Raw genomic sequence first — 26285 nt, 5'->3', positions numbered from 1 at the left:
TTAGGATGGACACAAAATATAAACAAGAAGAATAAGCAAACCATAAAATCTGTTCTGCAAAGTTCTCACAGTACACTAAGGTCACAGCATCATGAAGCACTTAAAATAAAAACAGATTACACTATTTCACAGCAAAGACATCTTGCCAAAAAGCTAATGCACGGAAAAAATATGCAAGCTCTTAGAAAATCTGAATAAACATGGGTCAAACCAGACAAAAATACAGATAATATTCACTTCTTGACAGAAGCTTGTTTCTACTGTGAAAATCATCAGTGGATTAGGAATTGGCCACCCCTTCCAGGCAACTCTTAAACTGACTTTTATTAGTAGCTACACTTCTTATGGCTGCTGGTCACACTAACAATTTGTGTTCCTGACTAAGGGACACCATTATAAATCAAAGTAAATGACTTTAAATCTTTATTTAGATTATTCTTATTTCTATTTATTATTGGTTCCATGAACTGAACTGGTAGTTTGAAAATGAGATGTTATTTATGATAAATTTCGTTTAGTGGGTAATTATATTGGGAAACAGTAGATATTTATTTATTTATTTTATTTATTTATTTATTTCGTATTCCATTAATCCGTATTGTGATAAATCACAAGGATGTGGAATGAGTCATGATTACATACAACAGATATAATACACATATATAAAATGACAAAAATGTACCATAAGATTATGAATAAGTTTGTAGGTTAAAATCAAATCAAAGGTATAGCTCAAGTAATATAAAACAATACCTAAAAAGGAAATATAGTACATTTTCCAAATTAAACAAATAATACACATATATAAAATGACAAAAATGTACCATAAGATTATGAATAAGTTTGTAGGTTAAAATCAAATCAAAGGTATAGCTCAAGTAATATAAAACAATACCTAAAAAGGAAATATAGTACATTTTCCAAATTAAACAGTTAATGTGACCTATAGCAAACAAATTTTTATCAGTATAAAAAATCATTGCTTTATCTGTAGATACTCATCAAGAGAATAGAAGGAATTTACCATTAGGTATTCTCTCAATTTACATTTAAAAGTAGGTAAGACATTAATGTGATCTTTAATACCTGATGGAAGGGAGTTGAAAATTTTTGTGGCTGAATAATGAACACCTTTCTGAACAAGACTTAAATGTTTCAGATCCCTGTGTAGATCATTTTTAGACCTAGTATTATGATCATGACATTCACTATTAGTTTTAAAAAGAGATAGGTTGTTAGCAACAAAAATCATCAAAGAAAATATGAATTGAGAGGTAAGTGTTAATATTTGTAACTTATGAAACAGACTTCTGCAAGAATATCTTGATGAACACCACTCATGATTCTAACAGCTCTCTTCTGTGCAGTAAATATTTTTTTGGCTAAAGGCTTGTTGCCCCAAAATATATATGCCATACGACATGATAGAATGAAAATAACCAAAGTAGGCAGCTTTAGTAGCGTCCTCATCACCAATGGGGGTGATTACACGCAGAGCATAAGTTGCCACACTGAGCCTTCTATGTAGGTCTAAGATATGCTCAGACCAGTTCAGCTTGCCATCAATTAGAATGCCCAAGAACTTAGATGATTCACAGTGTAGTATATTTTGGTTACCACAGTTTAAGTGGCATACTTCATTTTCTTGTTGAGATGTGTGAAATTGCATATACTGAGTTTTCTGAATGTTTAGAGTTAGTCCGTTGCACTTAAACCAGTGTAGGATGTCAACGAGTACAGCATTACATTTATTTTCTAGGTCACTGTTAGTTCGACTTTCAAGCAGAATAGTGGTGTCATCGGCAAAAAGAGTAAATTTACACTCGGTGTCTGTGCAAAGTGGGAGATCATTGATGAAGATAAGGAAAAGCAAAGGTCCTAGGATGGACCCCTGAGGCACACCACACTTTAATGTGCCTCAATCAGAAGAAATGGGACTATCATTGGCACCATTAATTATCACCTTCTGTTTTCTGTTATGCAGATATGATTCTATCCATCTACCAATGCTACCTCGCAAGCCATAAAAATTAGCCTTATGTAAGAGAATGTTGTGGGTCCACACAGTCAAAGGCCTTAGACAAGTCACAAAAAATTCCAATAGGTGACATTTTATTATTTATTGACTCTAAAATTTCATTTGTGAGAGAAAAAATAGCCTGCTCAGTTGATCTACCTTTTTGGAAGCCAAACTGGTTTTCTGTTGAGTATGTTGTGGCTGTTAAGATGTTCTACAATTCTTGTATACATTAGTTTCTCTAATACTTTTGAGAAACTACTTAGTAGTGATATTGGACGGTAGTTAGATAAATTAGTTTTGTCACCCTTCTTGAAAAGTGGTTTCACAACGGCAAGCTTTAATCTCTCTGGGACAACACCTTGCTGGATAGACTCATTAAAAATGTGACACAGGACTTGACATATGTGGTCACTACAATGCTTCAGTATTTTTGGTGGAAATGTTGTCAATACCAGTGGAATTTTTATTTTTTAAGGCCTTGATGGTATTTTTAACTTCAGTAATAGTAACTGGGGCAATACAAATTGGGTCATACGTGTTAGGGTTAGCTCTGTGTAATAAATGCGTAGCAGCATTTAAGGAACCGTTACAACCTACTTGTTCTGCTGCAGTTATGAAGTGATTGTTGAATATGTTGGAAACTGTTACAGGATTATGAATAACCTCATCCTTATAGCTTATCTCTGTGGTATTAACATTCTTGTTACTCTTGCCACACTCTCTCTTTATAACATTCCAAACTGCTTTTATTTTGTTCTCAGATTTATCAATTTCAGACTTAATATACAGGCTCTTGGATTTGTTTATCACCCTTTTTAAAATTTTACAATATAACTTAAAATGAGACCTTTCAAGGGGATCATTTGATACTCTTAGTGAGGCATGTAACTCCCTCTTAGTCCTGCAAGAAATTTTTATACCTCCAGTAATCCATGGTTTACTGGAAGAAACCTCATTGTTCTTTCTGACAGTTTTTTTTGGGAAAGCCATTTCAAATACAGATATAAATTCATTTAAAAAAAGGTTAAATTTATCATTAACATCTGATGTGCTGTACACTGGCTCCCAATCTATCTGTGACAAATAGTCGTTAAAGGCAGACACAGTTTCAGTGTTTATACATCTATAGGACCTATAGGTGTGGGAGATTTTATTGCACAAACTGATGTTATTTACTTTCAGAAGTTGTCCATCATGGTCAGACAGGCCATAAATTACTTTGCTCACACTAGCACTGTTGACTCTATTCTTGTCAATGAAAATATTATCTAGAAGGCTCTTGCAATTTTCTGTAACTCTAGTGGGCCAGGTAACCATCGCAGCCAAGTTGTAAGAATTCATTAAGTGGTCCAGGTCAGTTTTGAGGTTGTTATCAGTTAAGAAGTTGACATTAAAGTCACCTACAATTATTAAATTTCTAGTTTTAGAGAACAATTTGGTCAAAAGAGATTCTAACTTATTCATAAAGATGCAAAACTTCCCTGCTGGAGCTCTGTAAATTGCAAGCACAGTAAGTAACATGTCCTTTGCAGAAATTTCAGTCCCGCAAACTTCAAAATGTTGATCTACACAATACTTACTTAGATCTAAAGATTTATAAATGATTTTACTGTCTATATAAATTACAGCACCACCTTTCTCCTTACTTGTTCTGCAGTAATGAGTAGCTAGATCATACCCATCAAGCTGCAGCCCATCAATTCCAACTGTTACATGATGCTCAGTAAGGCATAAAACATGAGGACGGTCAACAGTGTCCATGTCCCCTAAATTTACAGATAAAAACTCTAATTTACTTTTGAGACTTCTGATATTTTGATGAAGAATAATAAGATTCTTATAGCTACCTCTACTGTCCTGCTGGTCTGCTTGTCCATTAACACCGTTAGTCCCCGTTGCACTCAAAACTGTGTTGGATACATTAAGACCTATGTCGCAGCTGGAGATTTGTTCACTAGATGTCGTTGGCGAGGTCGGTTGGGTGCTGGCCATAAAAAATCACTGTTTCTTTTTGGAATTCTTCTTTCTCTCGTAGAAAATCGGGGATTACCTTTTATCCTTGGAGATACTGCATCGGAATTATTTTCCAGCTCATTGAACAGGCTTCAGCAAGACACTCATGAGTTCACACCACAAATAATTTGTATTGCATACTTTTGGACTAAGAAAACCTTAGCTTTGTTTGGTAAGTTACCCTAAAAATTATACCATATGACATTAGGGAATGTAAGCAAGTAGAGTATGTTTTCTTCTTTTTTCATACCACCTATATCTGACAAGATACAAATTGCTAACAACAATTTGTTGAGGCCTTTCAGCAGCTCTTTAGTATTCTGCTCCCAGCTGAATTTGTTATCATGTTATAGTCTCAAGAATTGAACACTGTCAACTTGTTCTGTCTGCTTGTTGTCATATTTTAGACATATACTGGGAGGAAACCCCTTATTACAAGTTCTGCATTGCATATAGTGTCTGTTTTCAAAGGTAATGACAGAGAATTGGCTAGGAACCATTTATTAATGTCCATAAAAATTTCATTAATAACTCTTTCCAAAAATATGTAACTTTCCATTTACTTCAATGTTTATATCATCTGCAAACAAAACAAACTTGGCATTAGGTACTGTTACTGATGAAACATTGTTAATACACACAAGAAAAAGTGAAGGCCATTGGATGAAACCTTGTGGGACACCACATGTAATTAATTCCTAATTGGATAATATTGATGGCGTAACACAGGACAATTTCCTATTGATACTGTTTTTTTCCTCTCAGAGAGATATGATCTGAGACATTTTGAGCCATTTCCTGTCAACACTAATGTTCCAGTTTATTTAAAAGAATGTTGTGATTTACACAGAATCCCTTTGCAACATCATTGACTATACTAGTAGCTTTTAATTTTTCATTTAAAAAATTTAAGTTCATTCTTGCTGTACAAGTAAATTTCCTTCTCAGTATCAGGAGCCTGTAGAAATCCAAATTGTGACTCTGACAACACATTATTATTAATCAGATGGTTAAGAATTCATTTGTTTCTAAAACTTTTGTGAATGCCAACAAAATTGAAATTTGGCAGATTTTTTATAGTGCTTCATTAGATCCTTTCTTATAAAGAAACTTAACTTCAGCATATTTAACCAATTGGGAAATGTTCCAGTGATAAATGACTGGTCACAGAAATACCTTAATCTTACTAAACTCAGAGAAATATTCTTCAATTACACTTTGTTGATCATTTATCATATCTTTTAGAATTTTTCTTTATGTTAAGGATTTGATGGTGGACATTACTTCTTCTGGTATAGTGCAGGTTCTCTTCATATTACTGCAGTTATTTGTAATATCTGGTTGAAGATACGGCACCATCAACTGAATCTGACATCTTTAGCTTTTTAATAATGGTTATGAAATGTTTGTTAAAATTTTTGCAGCACCATACACAACTGTTAACAATATATCTTATATTCTTAAAGCTATCTGCACCTCCTCACCTCTAGTTCCACCAGCCTCCTTCTTCATTATGTCTCATATCATCTTTATTTTGTTACTTGGTGTGACTATATTTTTCTCACAGTGCTTTTAATGTTTGCTTGTGACTGACAGATACAGTTCCCTTTTTCTCCTGATACAAACACAAAATTCGCAAAATATGTCTCAGATATATTTTCATTCATATTTGCAGAGATATTTTTTAGCAGGGGGCTACATATTGTTTGGAATGATTGTTCTTCTACTTTGTAGTGGAGACTGCATATTTGCGTATATAGAATTTGCTTAACCATTTCTCAGGCATTACATTGGAATCAGAATCAGAATTAGATGTTGTATTAAATGCTGAACATCTATATAGAGCAACTGTTTACTGTGGAATCCAACTATGAAGACTTGTTGTGCCAAGGTAATTTATGTTGTAGCTTACCAGTTACATTAGCAGCTGGATATGGTGGGAATAGCACTGAAGATATATTGGCCAGCTAATACGACAACATTTTAAGATACACTTCTGAGCCAAAACATTTTGATCACTGCCCACCATGAGACTGAATGCCACCCAATTGCACTGTGGGCACATGACACATGAAGGAATGTATGTTAGAGAAGCAGAGACAAATGAGGAATCATTGGCCACAAATGGGGAAAGATACTGACATAAATGGCTTTCCCATGGGGCAGGTTGTTATGGCATGGTGTCTGGGAATGAACTTCTCAGAAATAGTGAAGGTGGTTGGCTGTTTGTGTACTACTGTTGTGGGAATTTCATGTCTAAGTACTACTGTTGTGGGTATTTCATGTCTGTTTGACAGTGATTAGATTACATTAGATTAGATTAATACTAGTTCCATTGATCATGAATACGATATTTCGTAATGATGTGGAACGAGTCGAATTTTCTAATACATGACATAATTAGGTTAATTTAACAACATACTTAAGTTAATATAACAACTTTATTTTTTGTGTTTTTTGTTTTTCTTTATTTTTTATTTTTATTTTTTTTTTTTTAAATATTTTTTTTTTCTTTTTTTTCTTAATTTATATCTAAAAATTCCTCTATGGAGTAGAAGGAGTTGTCATTCAGAAATTCTTTTAATTTCTTCTTAAACACTTGTTGGTTATCTGTCAGACTTTTGATACTATTTGGTAAGTGACCAAAGACTTTACTGCCAGTATAATTCACCCCTTTCTGTGCCAAAGTTAGTTTTAATCTTGAATAGTGAAGATCATCCTTTCTCCTAGTATTGTAGTTATGAACACTGCTATTACTTTTGAATTGGGTTTGGTTGTTAATAACAAATTTCATAAGAGAGTATATATACTGAGAAGCTACTGTGAATATCCCTAGATCCTTAAATAAATGTCTGCAGGATGATCTTGGGTGGACTCCAGCTATTATTCTGATTACACGCTTTTGTGCAATAAATACTTTATTCCTCAGTGATGAATTCCCCCAAAATATGATGCCATATGAAAGCAATGAGTGAAAATAGGCGTAGTAAGCTAATTTACTAAGATGTTTATCACCAAAATTTGCAATGACCCTTATTGCATAAGTAGCTGAACTCAAACGTTTCAGCAGATCATCAATGTGTTTCTTCCAATTTAATCTCTCATCAATGGACACACCTAAAAATTTGGAATATTCTACCTTAGCTATATGCTTCTGATTAAGGTCTATATATATTAATGGCGTCATACCATTCCCTGTACGGAACTGTATGTACTGTGTCTTATCAAAATTCAGTGAGAGTCCATTTACAAGGAACCACTTAGTAATTTTCTGAAAGACAGTATTGACAATTTCATCAGTTAATTCTTGTTTGTCAGGTGTGATTACTATACTTGTATCATCAGCAAAGAGAACTAACTTTGCCTGTTCATGAATATAGAATGGCAAGTCATTAATATATAATAAGAACAACAAAGGACCCAAGACTGACCCTTGTGGAACCCCATTCTTGATAGTTCCCCAGTTTGAGGAATGTGCTGATCTTTGCATGTTACAAGAACTACTTATTTCAACTTTCTGCACTCTTCCAGTTAGGTACGAATTAAACCATTTGTGCACTGTCCCACTCATGCCACAATACTTGAGCTTGTCTAGCAGAATTTCATGATTTACACAATCAAAAGCCTTTGAGAGATCACAAAAAATCCCAATGGGTGGTGTTCGGTTATTCAGATAATTCTAAATTTGACTGGTGAAAGCATATATGGCATTTTCTGTTGAAAAACCTTTCCGGAAACCAAACTGACATTTTGTTAGTACTTCATTTTTACAGATATGTGAAGCTACTCTTGAATACATTACTTTCTCAAAAATTTTGGATAAAGCTGTTAGAAGGGAGATTGGACGGTAATTGTTGACATCAGATCTATCCCCCTTTTTATGCAAAGGTATAACAATAGCATATTTCAGTCTATCAGGGAAAATGCCCTGTTCCAGAGAGCTATTACACAGGTGGCTGAGAATCTTACTTATCTGTTGAGAACAAGCTTTTAGTATTTTGCTGGAAATGCCATCAATTCCATGTGAGTTTTTGCTTTTAAGCAAGTTTATTATTTTCCTAATTTCGTTTATTATTTTCCTAATTTCAGAGGGAGAAGTGGGTGAGATTTCAATTGTATCAAATTGCATAGGTATGGCCTCTTCCATTAACAGCCTAGCATCTTCTAATGAACACCTGGATCCTACTATATCCACAACATTTAGAAAATGATTATTAAAAATATTTTCAACTTCTGACTTTTTGTTCGTAAAGTTTTCATTCAGTTTGATGGTAATACTGTCTTCCTCTGCTCTTGGTTGACCTGTTTCTCTTTTAATAATATTCCAAATTGTTTTAATTTTATTATCAGAGTTGCTGATTTCAGACATGATACACATACTCCTGGATTTTTTAATAACTTTTCTTAATATAACACAGTAGTTTTTATAATTTTTGATAGTTTCTGGGTCACTACTCTTTCTTGCTGTCAGATACATTTCCCTTTTCCGGTTACAAGATATTTTTATACCCTTAGTAAGCCATGGTTTGTTACAAGGTTTCTTATGAGTATATTTAACTATTTTCTTGGGGAAGCAGTTTTCAAATGCATTTACAAAAATGTCATGAAATAAATTATATTTTAAATTGGCATCAGGTTCATGGTACACCTCATCCCAGTCTAACTGCTGTAGGCTTTCCCTGAAATTTGCAATTGTTAAATCGTTGACTGAACGTACTACTTTGGAGGACTGTTTAGTATTGCTGAATGGAGCTATGTCATATATTGTAACTAGCTGTGCACCATGATCAGAAAGACCATTCTCAACAGGCTGAGCATTTATCTGGTTAAACTTATCTTGGTCTATAAAGAAGTTATCTATCAGTGAGCTGCTATCCTTTACAACCCGAGTAGGAAAATCAATAACGGGTGTCAAATTGAAAGAACCGAGTAATACTTCAAGGTCATTTTTCCTATTACCCTCTTTCAGAGAATCTACATTGAAGTCCCCACAAATAATAATTTGCTTCCCCCTGTCTGACAGATAGCACAACAAGGAGTCCAAATTTTTCAGAAATAGATAAAAATTTCCTGATGGGGACCTATATACAGTTACAATTATAAATGTGCCTTTATTTAATTTAAGCTCACAGGCACATGCTTCTATATGTTTCTCTACACAAAACTTTTTTGTTTCTATACTTTTTGCACAATGATAACTTTTGACATATATGGCAACTCCTCCTTTCTCCATATTTTCTCTCATTACATGTGCAGAGAGCTTATATCCACTTACATTTACCTTATCCATATCAGTAAGAATGTGATGCTCAGACGGGCATAGTATATCTATTTCATTCTCAGCTTCTAAATCTTCTAAACAAACCAGAAGCTCATCTACTTTATTCTTTAAACTCCAAATATTTTGATGAAATATACTTACATTATTTTTAATTATACTTTTATGAGAACCTTTCCTTATTCTAACATTTGCAGTACTCTCCTGTCTGAGTTTCTCATTGTGCTTAGGCCTAGTTCCTATACCAGTGGTCACATGGTGTTCAGAGAGGCAGATTATGTCAACTGGGTTGGGTGACTTTAATTCATCAATGGAATTACCTAGGACTGAGATACAACTTGGTGGAGATAAAATTTCTGGTGATTGGTGAAAATTTATAATTGATAGCTGTGATTGGTGATCAAATGTGCTAGAATTGTGCTGTTTAATTTCTTTCCTAAACTGAAGATTTGTTTCAATCCTGACCTCTCGTAGAACTTGACATCTTTCTGTCTTACCTATCCTAAAAAGGTGCTGCTCCAACACCTGTAACCACTGGTATTTTACCATTCATGGCAGTGCCTCCCCCCCTTAAATTTCCTGCTATTACCCCAGCCAGTTTCCCCTTCCCTTTCCTGTTGAGATGTAGGCCGTGCCTGGTATAGTCCCACCTACTGAGATAATCAACAGGAACCACACCAATATGAGCCCCCGCACCCGACCCAAGCAGCCATTCCAACTCCAAATTAACTCTCCCAACAGAAGAGTTCAAATGAGGCCGGTCATGGCGTCTCAGGACAGATACAAATTCAACATTGGTGTGTCTCGATGCCGACGCTATCTTTACCAGGTCACACTCTATACTGTACCCAGGATCTCTGTCGATGCTGTTCCCTGGCCCTCCCACAATAACCACGGTGTCTTCCCTGCTAAATCCTTTACAGAGTGAACCTAAATCCTCTGTCACCTGATCCAGACTAGCACTTGGTTTGAAAAAATTTGTGACCTGGTATTCTGGTCCTAATTCCTCCTGCAGAAGTTGGCCTACACCTCTGGCATGAGAACTGCCGAACAACAAAACTTTCTTCCTTTTCGATGACTTTCCTACATTCTTTTTCAATTTCCTATTGAAAGTTTGTTGTGTTCTGTCTACACCTACCTCTGCTTGAGGCTCATCAGTTTCTAACTGAAGCAACAGGTCAAACTTATTTTTGACATTCACCACAAAACTGTCAGACTTAGTTCTAGGCCTGTTCCTTCTGCTACCTGTTGCCACTTCACACCTCTCTTTGCCCTTCTCCCTCCTTAACCTGTCCAGATCTTCCCTAGCCTGATCTAGCTCAGCCTGAAGGGCAGCAATTTTCCCCTCCTGTTCCACTATCTTCCTATCTCTGCTGCAAATCCTACATAACCACTGATGAGCCTGATCCACTTTCCCAACACCCACGCCACTGCAGTCCCCCCAGTGAAAAAAAACTACTACATCCATCACACCAAACCCCGGAACTAACAATTCTACGGCAAGTCAGGCACTTCTCACTCATGGCAAAAATAATACTTTAGCTAGAATAAATCAATTAAATTACCGAAAATCAAAAAAGACGTTACAAGAATTAAGCCTATTCACAAATGTATATAAGCAAGTTTCTGATTTAAAATTCCGCTGTTTTTCTGAGATCTGTATTAAAAAAATGAAGGTATACGCTATTTATTATATATTTCACTCGATGGAATGAAAAAAAGGACAATTAAACGAGATACTTTAACTTTGATTCTCCAAAAACGTTACGAGAATTAGGCCTATAAACAAATGTATATAGGCAAGTTTCTGATATAAAGTTACGCTGTTTTTCTGAAATCTGTATTACAACAATGAAGTTATACGCTACTTACGGTAGTTTACTTATTTGTTACCGAGAAACTAGTTAAATTACCGTGAAACAAGAAACAAACACGTTTACAAAATTTAAGCCTAAGCGCGACTTCGCGAAGTTACGATCTTTTCGTGTTTTCTGAAAAAATACGCAAAGAAAAGTCAAACCTTTAATGGTAAGACTAAACGATACACTAATGCACGTATTTAATTTGTTGTCGGCGTTAAACTAAATTATATTCCTGTCTAAATCACTTAACTTTCTGGAAATGGTTTCTGGCGTCACTTACTCGGCGGCCATCTTGGCTTCCAAGGACAGTGAACCACTAGTAGGCGACAGATCTGATGATAGAGTAGAATGCTGATGTAGGAACAAGTGTTTTGGAGCACACTATTTAGCTCACATTGTTGAACATGGGACTCCATAGCAGATCCTCCTATGTGTTTCCATGTTGGTCCCATCATCATCATCTACAATTGCAGTGTGAACAGGATATCTGAGATTGAACTATAGATCAAGGGAAATGTGTTGTCTGGTTGGATAAATCAGATTTCTTGTTACACTAGGTCAATGGTTGTATCCAGATATCCCATCATCTAGGTGAATGACTGCTTGAAATGTGTACAGCACCATAGATGCAGGCCAGTGGGAGTAGTATTATGCTGTGGATGATGTTCACTTGGGCTTTTGTAGTACCTGTGGTAAAAACTGAAGGCACCATTACAGCTGTAGGCTATGTGAACATTAATGTGGATACCTACATACATTCTTGCTTGATGTCTTTCCCAATGGTGATGGCATCTTCCAGCAGGATAACTGTCATTGTCACAAGGCCAGAATCATGCTACAGTGGTTTGAGAAGCACGACAGTGAACTCATTGGTGTCTTGTCCAGCAGTTTCACCTAAACCAATGGAACACATCTGGGCCATTATTTTGCATCATCTCTGTGCCTGCAAGCCACATGCCCATAATTTATGGGAATTGCAGGAGCTGTGCATAGACATCTGGTGCCACATACTTCCAGAAACCTAGCAGTGGCTTGTCAAATCTGCGTCATGCAGTAATTCTACTGTACCATGTACCAAAGGTGGACGAACCCACTATTACGTAGGTGGTCATACTGTCTTGGCTCAGTCCATGAACCATTTGACAGGTTGACTCCCACCTGCTGCTCTAAAAATTGGCAAAATAAGGATATGGGACCCTGGTTGTAGATTATTTTGATCATATTATCAACAGAAAGAAACTAATTTTACCTCAAGACACAGCTAATAATTTTATCTATTAGAATAATGGGCATAGGCAGAGGGTGTATGCTGTCAACATGCAATATCCTGTTGCAGAGCATGCTCTATGATATAACAAATGTGACCTCAGTGGCTGTTTCACCATATGCACTACCTGGATTCTTTCCCCAGACACCAGTTTCTCAGAACTGCACAGGTGGGAACTAGCCCTACAACATGTCCCTGGTTCTTGCCACCCACCTGGCTTTAATTTACATTAATTTCTTCTGTCTCAGCAATTCTTCACAGAAACTATTCTTTTGTCCACTCCATTTTAGTGTAATACATCTTTCATTGTCTTACCCATCTATTTTTTACCCCCCCCCCCCCCCCTTTCTCTGTTACATATGATCCTACGATGCTCTTAGCTTTTCACTCTTATTAACTCATGCATGATGTTTTAGCAGCAATCTCTGTCTTGCATATTACCGTGTCTTCCACCTTTAACCTCTTAGGTTTTCAAATCTTGTCTGATGCAGTCCCCAACAATCAGTCTTTCCTTCTCATCCCATCCGGTCAGTCTCCCCTGACCTGCGGTACTGGGTGACTTTCCTGAAATCTACCCTTTTTCCTAAGACCTCTCCAGTTCTTTTCCTTCGCCCCTCTTCCTTCTCTGTCAGCCCGTCTGCCTGAAGAAGGAGCCACTGGCTCTGAAAGCTTGCCTAATTATGACTTCCTTTTGTGTGTGTGTTTTGCCGTCACTTGGTGAGTAGTTTGTTTATCTGAATAGAAATATGTGTAACACAAAGTCTGGAGAAATCTGTCTAGACATATCCCAGGGATTTGTTCTTATACCAGTTAGAAAGCTAAATGTTTTAACTACTCTGCATCTTTGTATTTTAACTTTGTACATAAAAAATTCAGACTTATTTTCAGGAAATCATTCTGAATGTTTGAAAAATACCAGAAATGAAGAGAATTTCATGCTTCTGTGTCACAGATTGAAACTCTTTTTACAAACTGTACTTGATATGTTCACGATGATTCATGACAAATTTAAAGGCAGACACATCTATATTACACATGTTGCTTTTATAAAAAAAAAGCTTACACTCCAAATTTACACTGAATTGCTATAATTTAATAATAGAATTTCTGAGTGGTTGTAGCACTGTCTTTGGAGAACTCATGTTAGAATTAACATTTTTTATAAAACAAAATAAAGGAAAAGCAACCAGTCATCTATAGCTTACTGATGTGTGTTGCACATAGGAATATGCAAAAGAAAACTTTATACACAGACACCCAAACACACACACCCATGACCACAGGCATCTACATTTGTGTTCTGTGTGGTTGTTTGCATGAATGTGTGTACATCTACTAAAGAAAGAGCAAGAGCTCGAAAGCTAGTATAAATATTTCTCTGTTCATGTTTCTGTGAACCACATGTCAGTCAGCTGTAGGTGAGTGTCTGTCTTTCCCTTATTTTATGTATTATTCCATCCAGTAATTTCCACTGTTGTTCAATATTAATTTAGGTTTTTATAGTTATATAGAATTTATGTTGGTTATCTTTTTTATGATTTTATGCACCTTGATGGTGTCTCCTGTATGTTAAATTAGTTATTCAAATTTGTGCATAAGTGAAATAATAAAATTAATTCTACTCCTATTTCCCATCACTGAACGTATACGGAACTGGTAGCACTAATTTCAGTATTGTAGCCAAATTGATTTACAAATGGGCTGTTAGGTAGTGTTTAAGTTTAATATAATATAAAATTCAATACAAATTTTTGTAAATTGTATGAATTCTAAAGCATACAATGATATAGAAACTCTTTGGTTGACAACTCATAAGAATGCCACAAGCTTTTTGAGATCTGCAGAAAAGTGGCAAAAATGTAATTTGTACAGATATAAACTGGTGCCAAATTCAAAGCACTTGTATATAATTGGGTAAATATTAAAAATTTAGATTTTATTTTCTAAAACAGAAGAATAAAACTGTCAGACGAAGTGGTGTGGGAAATGTCTAGTCATTCTGATAGAAAGATAAAACAGACAAACCTACCAAGTACAGACAAGCAAGAAAGTGTCGAAAAGGGAAACTATGCTATTTTCTGACATTTTCAAACTTTTCTTGATCACTGTTCTCTCTAGTTCTGAATTAGTAGATGTTGGAAGAGTTTGGGCTACTTGTGTCAAGTCATTGCCAATTTTACAGATCTAACAATGAAAATACTGTGCGCAGCATTGTAGCTAACACTAAGTTGTGAATGTCATATTTTGCTGTTAGTTTCTGTGTTTCAAAAAGAATTATAAGGCAATTCTGGGTTCATGACAGACACTGCCTATGACTACTCAGAGAAGATGGGTTACAATATGTAGGAAGACATGGCACTTGTACGTCCATTGAAACTCAGTGTGAAGCATATAGCTTAGCTGTCATACTCACACAGTTCGAAGACAGCTGAACTTGTTGTCCCCTACATCACTCCTCTCCTCACAACAGTCTGTGTGCTGAGTGCAGCTGTCTTCCTCTGCTCCTTCCACCCCCTTTTGTTGACAACAAAGGAATGTTTGATTGATCTCCACTGTCTGATGAGTCTCTTTTGAATGAAATTCTGCAGAACTTCTCCTGCTCTTTCCACTCTCTCTCCTCCTTTCCTTTCTGTTCAGTCTCTTGATTAACTATTTCCATATTCTTTGGTATTGTACTGACTTGTTTCTTATAACTCATGTTTGTTTTATAAGTATATAAAATCAAAGTCATTGTTTAGGTCTTATGGCATAAACATGATTCCTTTTTTTAAAACAGCAGGTGCATCAGTTCAGTGATGTTCAGGATGTTGATGTAGAGCAATTGCCCTTTTAAATTCCAGATCCATTTCCAAGGAGGAAAAAGAGAAAGAAAATACAAAGAAAAGCTCCCCCACAAAGCCAGTTTCCCATCGCCCAAAGTCTGCTAGAGTATCAACATTCCAAGATAAGATTACACGTTATGAAAGAAAGCGGGTAAGTTAGCAGATGTCAGTCTGAAAGGATCATATCATTACTTATGGGAAACCCATACTTAGAATATGTTGTGAAATCCTCCATTAATTAAAATTTAACTTTGGTAAGAGTAGTCAATTTTTAATAGAATTTTTTGCAAAATATTTCTATATTCTGTATCATATTTTTAAAACATAGCCCTGCATTACCAGTTTAAACTTGATGGGCAACATGTTTCTTTCCTCTAACACTATATGTGCATTATTTTTTAATAATATATGTTAATTAATTGTAGTTAGCAATGTGTTCTTGAGCATATGGCTCTTCACTACAGAAGCAAACTCTTTTTCACTCTTTTTTTCTTATGTTCTTGACTGTGTACCTATAGGTACAAGTACTTGTGTCACATATTTAGATTAACAAAAACTGTGCCCTGTTTCAAAATATCAATTGAAGTACTTATAAAATATGTCCACAAATACTTATACACTATATATATATATATATATATATATATATATATATATATATATATATATATATATATATATATATATATTGTGCAATTTCATCTGTTTTCTCTAATTCTGTTATCACCTTTTTATATATAAGCAGTGAGTTATGTGTGCACCATATGTTAATGATAGATGAAAATCAGTTTTTTTTTCATATTGCAAAAGAAATGAGTAAGTACGAGGCTAACTCTAGAAGCTGATGGATTATTTGACACTAGAAGTTGTTATAGGTATAGAGAAATTTTTAGATCTTCAAATAACAAATGATCTCTTAGTATGTGTATTTTTATACTGAATTGCTTCTGATAATCACTGTAAATTTCTGAATGTTTTTTCAATATTATAGCATGTATTTGTACCTCCCAAAAGCAAATTATTGTCATACTGGCCATTTTCAAAGCCTGCAATGAGCAGTTGACTGATGCTGAGTGCTTTAGTGAATATTTCATTTTAAAACTATCAATGTAAATGTTTATACAGCTACACTGATTTGTGCTACATAGATATTTGTAACATATTTTTGCATAACTTTTTCTGTGTTTATATAAGCAGAAGTGTTTATGTTTGTAGAATTTTACTGATATTCTACAGTGTGATATACCATTATTTTGTGCCACTCAACTTTATTTACTGGCTCAGTTATTACACTACAATTTTTTTCTATGTAGTGCATGAGTAATGTATGTAGTAACTCGATTTCTTAGTGTTGATGTAATTTGCATGGATAATAATAGTAAATGGCATTTTTCCATATGTTTCAAACATTTCTCAAATTTTATGATGCATTCTTAACTTATGGATGATGGTTAAGAATAAATGAAAATACAGAGCTTGGTATATTATGGAACAAAACAGATATTTTAAACTTGTTTGACAATTTTTGTTATTTCAGTAAATTTACTAAGTTCATGGTAACAGGAGTGTGTTGTTTTTATAACTCAATTGTGCCAATTTACAGGAAGAAAAAAAAGAGGAGAAACAGGAGGAGAAAAATGAAGAGAAAAAAGAAGAGAAAAAAGAAGATAAGAAAGAAGAGAAGAAAGAAGAGAAACGGGAGGAATTGAAAGAGGAGATGAAGAAAGAATTCCCTCGATCGAAACGAGAATATCTCATACGGCATCATCTGGAGCGCACAACAGGAGCAAGTGTGTGGATATCAAATTTTCTTTAATTGTTCAGAAATAGTGGTATCAGTTTTTAAAGAGAGATTAAAGGAAGAACACCTGGGAGAAATTTATAAGGCAGACAATGTTGATGGACGTTAACTCTTGCACTGTTTGTGTCTTTCCCAGTGTAATAACTGCTTGAAAGTTTCATGGGCACAGTATCAGATGGTTTTGTCTAAGCTGTACAGTATTTCCATGAGACAGCTGCTCATAATGTTTATGCATGCACCTGAAGACAACAAGTGGGTGTCTCTGGGAAATACTGTGCAGCTTAAACTGGGGACTTTAATAAATAATTTAACTTTTTCTTAAATGTATTCTTCCAGCACTTTGAATCCTGTCTTCCTCTAAAACAAATAAGAGAAAAACTGAACAGAAGCAAGGATAAGGTATGGAAAATTCCTGGGATTAAAGTATCTTGTGTTAGGAAGAGAAAGCTAAAATTCAGAGAACAAGCAGTGATCAAGATTTGGAACTCCATTGTCATCAGTACTGTCGAGTCCTCCACTCTGTCATTAAAAACTCATGTTCTATTTGCAAAAAATTAAATGCTCTTAAAATAAGGCTAATATTAATTGGAACATTATTAAACAAGAAACAGACAAAACTAGTCATCCAAATGAAATATAGCACCCAGAAAATAGCTCTGGCAGAAATGATGGCACTTTCAAATCATTGTACACCAAATTTATTGATTACTCCCTCACAGTGACTGCAAACACTCTACCAAGTGATAAACAACTAAATACAGGTGTGTTAAATTTACTTGTGCATCATCAACAAACAGTACTTTCAAAAATACAATGCGTAAGGAGATTACATAATTCTTCAGGTACCTACAAAATAGTAATTCTGGTGGCTATGATGATGGTTGTTGCAGAATATTAAAATCTTATGACGACTTCATATGATTAGCTGTAAGCTATCTTCGTTATTAATTATTGACTCGGGGCACATTTCCTGACAGATTTAAATAACCTCTAGTAACAATTTCTAGGACTTAATAGTTTGTATATTATCTTTTCTTCAGACATTTCTAATAAATAAAACAGATAATGAAAATTCATTCTTCATGTAATTGGCAAATTCATGGTACTCAGGACTCAGAACTGTCCTGTACCTTCTGGCCCCGTCCTTATGTGGATCTCATATGTATGTGCTGGGCTACCAAATAAAATGATGCAGTGGTTAAGGCACTGTAGTCACATTTAAGAGTGGGCTCAATTACCCATCTGGCCATTCAGATGCATGTTTTTTTATAGTTTTCGTGAAGTTATTATCCCCATTATTTTAAGTCTGAGGTTATGTTCCATCTTTAATGACCTCGTCATTGACAGAATGTTAAACCATAATATTCTTTCCTTCTCCCTTCCTCACACTGCGTGGCATTTGTAAGCAATCATCTGTTCCTTTAGGATCTACTTCAGTATTATGAAATATGCAATTTCAAAAGCATGAAATTAAGTTTCTTTTTCCTAATGTCTCTGCATTTTAGTAAACAAACTAAATCCTTCATTTGTATTTTCATTTTCCTTCTGTTGAGTGTAACTGTGTTATTTGTTATTGATATCTCCAGGACTCATTTTTCATCATCTTCACTTGTGACCTATCTTACTTCATCTTCATTTTCCAACTGAATTGTTATATTCACAGTTGAAATTGGCTATGATATTTGTTGATGTATTTAAGTAAATATAGAACAGTTCTAAAATGCATTGTGAGTAAGGGTGGTAATGTTAGCTATGAATATACATCCACATATACATCTAGATCTACATACACATTCACCAAGCCACTGTATGCTGCATGGCAGAGGGCACCCTATATCATTACTCATTGTTTCCTTTCCTGTTCCTCTCAATATAGAGAGTGGAAAAAATGACTATCTATATGCCTCCATAGAATCCCTAATTTCTTGTATCTTATCTTCATGGTCCTTATGCAAAATGTATGTTGGCAGCAGTAGAGTCATTCTGCTGTCAGCTTCAAATTCTGGTTCTCTAAATTTTCTCAATAGTGTTTCTCAAAAAGAACAATGGCTTCTCTCCAGGGATTCTCACTTGAGTTCCCAAAGCATCCCCGCAATACTTGCATGTTGTTCAAAACTCCAGTAACAAATCTAGCAGGCTACCTCTGAACTGCTTCGGTGTCTTCCTTTAATCAAATCTAGTGTAGTCCCCAAAAACTCAAATAGTAGTCAAGAATAGCTCACACCAGTGTCCTATAAGCAGTATCCTTTACAAATCAATCACACTTTCCCAAAATTCTCACAATAAAATGAAGTTCCCTACTACAATCCACATGTGCTTGTTTCATTTCATATTGCTTTGCAATACTACACCCTTATATTCAGACAATATGACTGTGTCAAGTAGGACACTACTAATGCTGTATCCAAACATCAACTAGAAATTTGGTCTAAACCAGCTTGTATCCTCCTACAGTCACTCAACTTTGACACCTTTACGTACACTGCAGCATCATCAGCAAACACTGTAGATTGCTGCCCACCATGTCCACAGAAAACTATAGCAGTCCTATCACACATCCCTGGGGCACTTCTAAATATACCCTTGTCCCTGATCAACACTCACCATTGATGACAACATATTAGGTCCTATTATTAAGGAGTCTTCAAGTCTCTCACATATCTGGAAACCAATTTCATATACTCATACCTTTGTTAAAAGTCTGCAGTGGTGCACTGTGTCGAATGCTTTTCAGAAATCTAGAAATATAGAATCTTTCTATTGGCCTTGATCCATAGTTCACCGCATATCATTTGAGGAAAGGGCAAGCTGAGTTTTGCACAAGTCATGCATTCTAACATGGTACTGATTTGTGGACATAAGCTTCTCAGTCCAAAGCAAATTTATTATATTTGAACTTAGGATACATTCAAGAATTCTGCAGCAAACCAATGTTAAGGAGAATGGTCTGTAATATAGCAGGCCCATTCTTTTATCCTTCTTATATACTGGAGTCACCTGCACTTTCTTCCAGTTGCTTGTGACCTTGTGTTGGGCAAGAGATTCATGATAAATGCAAGCTAAGTAAGGAGCCAGTCAAGTATAGTACTCTTTGTAAAACCAAACTGGGATTCTATCCAGACCTGGCAACTTATTTGTTTTCAACTCTTGCAGTTGTCTCTCTATGCCAGGAATGCTATGCAATCTATACATGAATCTGTTTGATGTTCAGATGATGGTATGCTTGTATGATTCTCCTGCCTGAATGATTTATTAAATGCAAAATTTAAAATTTCCATTTTCGTTTTGCCAGCTTCAACTGCTACAGCAAACTGGTCAGTGAATGACTGGATGGAAGCCTTAAACCTGCTTAGCAATTTTACATGGGACCAGAATTTTCTCATGTTCTTGCCCAGATATTTTGGTAAGATATGATGGTGATGGTTGTTGTGTGCTTCACGCATAGATCTCATCACAGTTGTGTGAACCTCTACTAACCTTTATATGTCATCATTGGTGTGTTCTCTTTTGAACTGAGAGTGCAACAACCTTTGCTTCCTCGGCATTTCTTGAATTTAGTTGTTAAACCATAGAGAATCAGTTACTAAATTTTATCATGAAGGGGTCAGAATAAAAATGAAAGAGTGCAAAAATTTTTGTTTACAAAAATCAAATGAAAAATACTATTGCTATACTGATTTAAAAAATTTCAAATCATGGCAAGGTGGAAAGAAGCATATTAAAGAATACCCAAATTTCTCACCTTTCCTGAATGGACATTTCTTATTTCAAAGAAAAGGAGGAAAGGGATACATTACAATATGGAAAAAAGGATGAACTAGCTACAGTATAGGTTGAAACAAAGCCTAATATGTGCAGATGTTAAAGGATATGTTTCTGCAAGTATTTATTATTGTCTCTGCTTATAATAGCTTTCCCACAAACTTTTTTATCAATGGCCTAACTGCATTATTTACCACTTGATGTCTCCTACTTCTCCTCTAACTCTCTAGAGCAAAGAAATTAAAGATGAAACCCTCAAGAAATAGAGTATGTTTCCCCTTTTTTCAGTGCCGGGTTTTTCACAATTTTCATTGAGTATGTTTCCTCTTTCGTCAGTGTCAGGTTTTTCACAATTTTCATTTCTATTGCAGATTACAACCACATAATTTTTAATTATTTATTTTGAGTAACTCCAGTATTAATTTCTGTGTCAATAATTACAGTAAATTTATTAAACTGCAACAGTAAGCAGTCTCCCCCAAATTTGATTGGCAGTACATAGTTTGATTCTGGTGCTGCCGTATACCCTCAAACCAGACCACCACCACCACCACCACCACAAAACAGAACTTCGTTCTTGATGAATATTGACCTCCTTTACCACTGATTCTTTTTCTATGCCTTTTTAAGCTAAAACAGTCCTTCATAATTCATAATAAGTTTTTCAAAACATATATATTAAAATTTTGTTGAAAATCAGAAAATAAAACATTTACTCTGGCAATAAAATATGTTTTGCACAAATTTAACTTTAAAACTCTCAATGAGCATGTAGATGAATTGTCTTGCTTCAGCTGATGGTGCTTTGCTGCCATCTCCCACCCGAGAGAAACTGGAGCCAGTGGTACCTCGTCCAAAAGAAGAGGAAGCCCCAAACAAGAGTCCACAAAAATCCAGCCCAAAGTGTAGTCCCCGAGCAGGTAAGAATTTCAAAATCATCTTTTGAAGTAATAAATGTTACTATTAACAGCTAATTGGTTTCAAAATAGACTTTAAATTTAAAAGAGCTGAATAAGTGCAAATATGTATATGCATTCATAAGTGCTCCAAACTATAAGACTGTTCATTAGCAACACAGTTGTGTGCAGGAAAGTATCGTTGTTGGACAATTCTAAAGCATTGCAGATACATTTGGACAAAATTGACTCATGGTGTAATGAATGTTAGCTCTCTTTAACAGTAGATAGATGTAAGATAACAGCTCTAACAAAGAGAAAGAAGCATATAGTATCTGATTACAAGATTAGTGCTAAACATCTTGAGCATGTTACATAGTGTATTTAGGAGTAATACTAAGAAACAATATGAGATGGGACAAAATCACATAAGATCACTATTGGTGAAGGAGAATGGAACAATTAGATTTATTGAGAGAGAGGGGGGGGGGGGGGGATTTTGTGAAAGTGCTTTGCATTTGTAAAGGGAATAGCTTACAAGACACTGATGCAACCAGTTCTACAATATTGTTCTAGTTTTTAGAGGCCTTAACAAGTAGGCATGATACCAGATTTCAGATAAATTCAGAGACATGCTGCTAGAATCATAACAGATCAGAAAAGTCCATCCAAAAGTGGAACAAAAATACTCATGGGCCTGAAATGAGTAAAAGATTACATAGTTCCCGTGAAGCTCTGTTGGGTTAATTTAAAGAACTTGTATTCGAAGAAGACTGTGAGACCATTAAGCTTCCACCAGTATATATCTCATTTAGGGATAGATCATGGCCCATGATAGAGGCATATAGACAGCCTTTTTCCTCACTTAATACATGAATGGAATAAGAAAGAAAGCTCTTATTATTGCTAGATGCATGAAAAGATGGGAGGATTTCTCACATTGAAGAAAAAACATCAGGGAATCAATTAATAGAATCTAGTAATGAATGTCATGGTCTTCTGTAAGCTGATGTAACTATTAATATGCTAACAATAATGATAGTTCTGCTTGCATGATATCTGTTCAAATGAATTTGGCTTACATTAATTATGTTGGTAATGTCATTTAATGGACATTTTGCACAGAAGATGTGAGTGCAATCAGTAATATTTTTTTTTTTTTTTTTTTTTTTTTTTAAGTGCTGCTACTTTTAAGCCAAAATTGATACTTTCCATCTTCTGTGTACCTGCCACTGTCTATGGTTACCTCTTAAATAAAAATAGAAAAGAAGTCTACTAATGAAGCTGCAGCTGAGTGAGTGATAAGAGATGTTGCTAGTATCGCTAGGAAGTCAACATGGAGATGTCACCAACAGACAATATTCAGCTGAATGAGCAGCTGACAATTTAGCCATATGGGAATAAGAAAGTGGATTTGGATAAGTTGATTAAATTAAAGGCACAATTGTAGAGGATGCCATGAAGTAGTAAATCACAAAAGAGAGGAACATAAGTCAATAAAATAGAAACAACAATACAGTTTACAGAACAATGAAATGGAATAACAGAGGGAGTCATAAAAGGGAAAAGAGATTAATGTGAAGAAGGGACAAAGCTCACAGAAAGATGTCAAAGGTAATGCTAGTGCAGAGGTAAGGTAAAAGCTAAATGAAACATGAGAGAAAAAGTAAAATAAGTGAGAAACAGCTCGAGGAAATTTGAGGCCATTGGCGTGGTAGCAAAAAAAATGCACTCACCTGGGCTTCTGGTGCTAGGAAAAAGAATTATTTGGTGAACAGATATCATGGTCATGACTATCATATTGCAGACCATGCCCTTTGGAAGAGTACTGTGCATTATGGCATATATTTTATCATCAGTACTGACAGTTATGAAACTGTCATACAGAAAACCAAACAGTGATAGCATATTATCTAATATTTGGTATGGGCTGGTTAACTGCATCAGATTGCAGCAAAAATGATAGGGAATTAAACAATCGTCAGTAAATGATCTAAGTTTAGTATATTTCTCATTTCACCTCCATTGTTATGTGACATTGTTTCCATGATGCTCCTGTCAAGTACATCTGTTTGCTGAAAGAATATTGTTAGCTCATGAGGACTGACAACAAACATCTCATGTACTTAATCAGCACAGATAATCTTGCTGCCACCACCCAGGCCATCCTGGAGTTTTGTGTGATTTTCTCAGCACTGAAATGACTACCAAGAAATACTTTCCAGTCAGACAGAGTGACACCACAAGGTGGCAGGGAAAGAAGTCGTGATTTTATGTCATGTTGGCTAATAGATCATTGGAGATAAAGCATGTTCTCTGACTGTTCAGGGAGGAAGAAGTAATTTAGTGAAACCATGGAATCCATAAATATGGATGTCTGTGTGAGAACTTCAATGTGACTCCTCCCTAATGTGATTCCAATATCTTAACTGTTGCACCATCTTGCTCAACCAGAGGCTCAGACTATTCTGTGACAATCTTGGATGCAAATTCCTTTACCTTTGCCATTGAATGGAGAATTGTAGGACCCCTCTTAATAGGACAGTTGTGCACTACATACAGAATGTGGCTATAAGGGTATCAGAGTATGCGTGACATGAAAATTTTGTTTGTAAGAGGAGAGAAATCCCACCAAAGGCCCAATAAATTATATTCTGATTTCAGAGAGGAATGGATATTAGTACCATCAGCTACAGAGAGTAAGATTCATCATGACAGATCAGAGAATGGAAATGTTAATACAGTGCTAGTTAACTGCAGGATCATCCATGAAAAGATCACAGAACTAGTCTTGCTTATAAATGATAGTAATGCTCACACAATAATACAGCCAGAAACTAACTGAAACCAAATGTTAATAGCAATAAAATTCTAAGTTCTGATTGAAATGTACAGGGTGATCAAAAAGTCAGTATAAATTTGAAAACTGAATAAATCACGAAATAATGTAGGTAGAGAGGTACAAACTGACACACATGCTTGGAATGACATGGGGTTTTATTAGAACCAAAAATATACAAACGTTCAAAAAATGTCCGACAGATGGAGCTTCATATGATCAGAATAGCAATAATTAGCATAACAAAGTAAGACAAAGCAAAGATGATGTTCTTTGCAGGAAATGCTCAATATGTCCACCATCATTCCTCAACAATAGCTGTAGTCGAGGAATAATGTTGTGAACAGCACTGTAAAGCATGTCCAGAGTTATGGTGAGGCATTGGTGTCGGATGTTGTCTTTCAGCATCCCTAGAGATGTTGGTCGATCACGATACATTTGCAACTTCAGGTAACCCCAAAGCCAATAATCACACGGACTGAGGTCTGGGGACCTGGGAGGCCAAGCATGACAAAAGTGGCGGCTGAGCACACGATCATCACCAAACGACGCGAAGAGATCTTACATGGGTCTAGCAATTTTTTTATTTTTTTATTTACTTTTTTTTTATTTTTTTATTTTTTTAAATTTTTAATTTAATTTTTTTTGTTCTAATGAAACCCCATGTCATTCCAAGCATGTGTGTCAATTTTTACGTCTCCATCTACATTATTCCTTGGTTTATTATTAAGTTTTCAAATTTATACTGACTTTTTGATCACCCGGTATATCACATGGAAGGGCTTGACACTAGTGATGGAGGTATGTTTATAGTCATAAATACCACTCATATTCATTGAAGTTCCAGTCAGACATGTCTGGTCACCATGAGGAAGGATCAACACATTGTGCACCAAGTTCATTGCAACCCCTTCACATCAGTGCCTGCCATACGAATGCAAGTTATGGGCCCCCTGCAACATTCTGTGTCATCCCACACCACTGGTTGGGACTAGCAGCTGCTGGATGAGGAAGTTACTGTCCCATGCGTAAGCTGCATAGGAAGCATGGATTGCTGATGAATGGTGTCATATTGTGTTCCGCAATGAATCATGGTTTTGCCAATCCTGGATGACCATTGTCACTAAGTATAGTGGCAACCTAGGGTGAGATCACATTCTTCCTATTTTTAGGAGAATCACAGCAGTGTTACTCATTGTCTCATGGTGTGGGGAGCCTTCAGGTATGAAGTCAGGTCATGGTTGGTAGTGATTGAGGAAACTCTGGGAACTCTGATGGCACAACCATACATCATAGATATCCTGCATCCTCGTGCATTATGTCTCATGAGACAGTGCCATGGTGCCATTTTTCAACAAGACAGTGCTCATCTACACTTTCATTGTATCTCTACGAACTGCCTGAAGGACTCTTGTGGCCAGCAAGATCCCAAGACCTCTCCCGGATAGAACGTGTGTGGGAACAACTCAGACATCAACTTTTCCCCAGTGCCATTATCAAGGACCAGTTACAACAGTTGTGGGCCAGATTACCTCAGGAGGGGATACAGCAGCTTTATGACAGCCATTCTAAGCAACTTAGGGCATGCACCCAAGCCAGATGGGATGTAACGTGATACTGATAAGTGGGCTCCTACTGCCAAGATCTTCATAAATTTGACTCAACATTGTAATAACTGAAATTATGTCATATACCCACTCAAACTATAAAGTTTTATTTCATTTC

General features: G+C 35.7%; 1 protein-coding gene across 1 annotated transcript in view; it reads left to right on the top strand.

The window, feature by feature from the left end:
• The window catches only part of LOC124722543 (microtubule-associated protein 1B-like), a 633686-nt gene that overhangs the window by 429208 nt on the left and 178193 nt on the right, over nt 1-26285 (top strand). The window contains exons 9-11 of the mRNA XM_047247685.1: nt 15281-15413; nt 16866-17052; nt 21620-21745. Coding sequence (XP_047103641.1) covers nt 15281-15413; nt 16866-17052; nt 21620-21745 — 446 coding nt within the window. The remainder of the gene's footprint in view (nt 1-15280; nt 15414-16865; nt 17053-21619; nt 21746-26285) is intronic.

This window comes from Schistocerca piceifrons, chromosome X (assembly GCF_021461385.2).
Source record: "Schistocerca piceifrons isolate TAMUIC-IGC-003096 chromosome X, iqSchPice1.1, whole genome shotgun sequence".
In the NCBI taxonomy this organism is placed as follows: domain Eukaryota; kingdom Metazoa; phylum Arthropoda; class Insecta; order Orthoptera; family Acrididae; genus Schistocerca; species Schistocerca piceifrons.
This window is presented reverse-complemented; position numbering and strand designations above follow the sequence as displayed.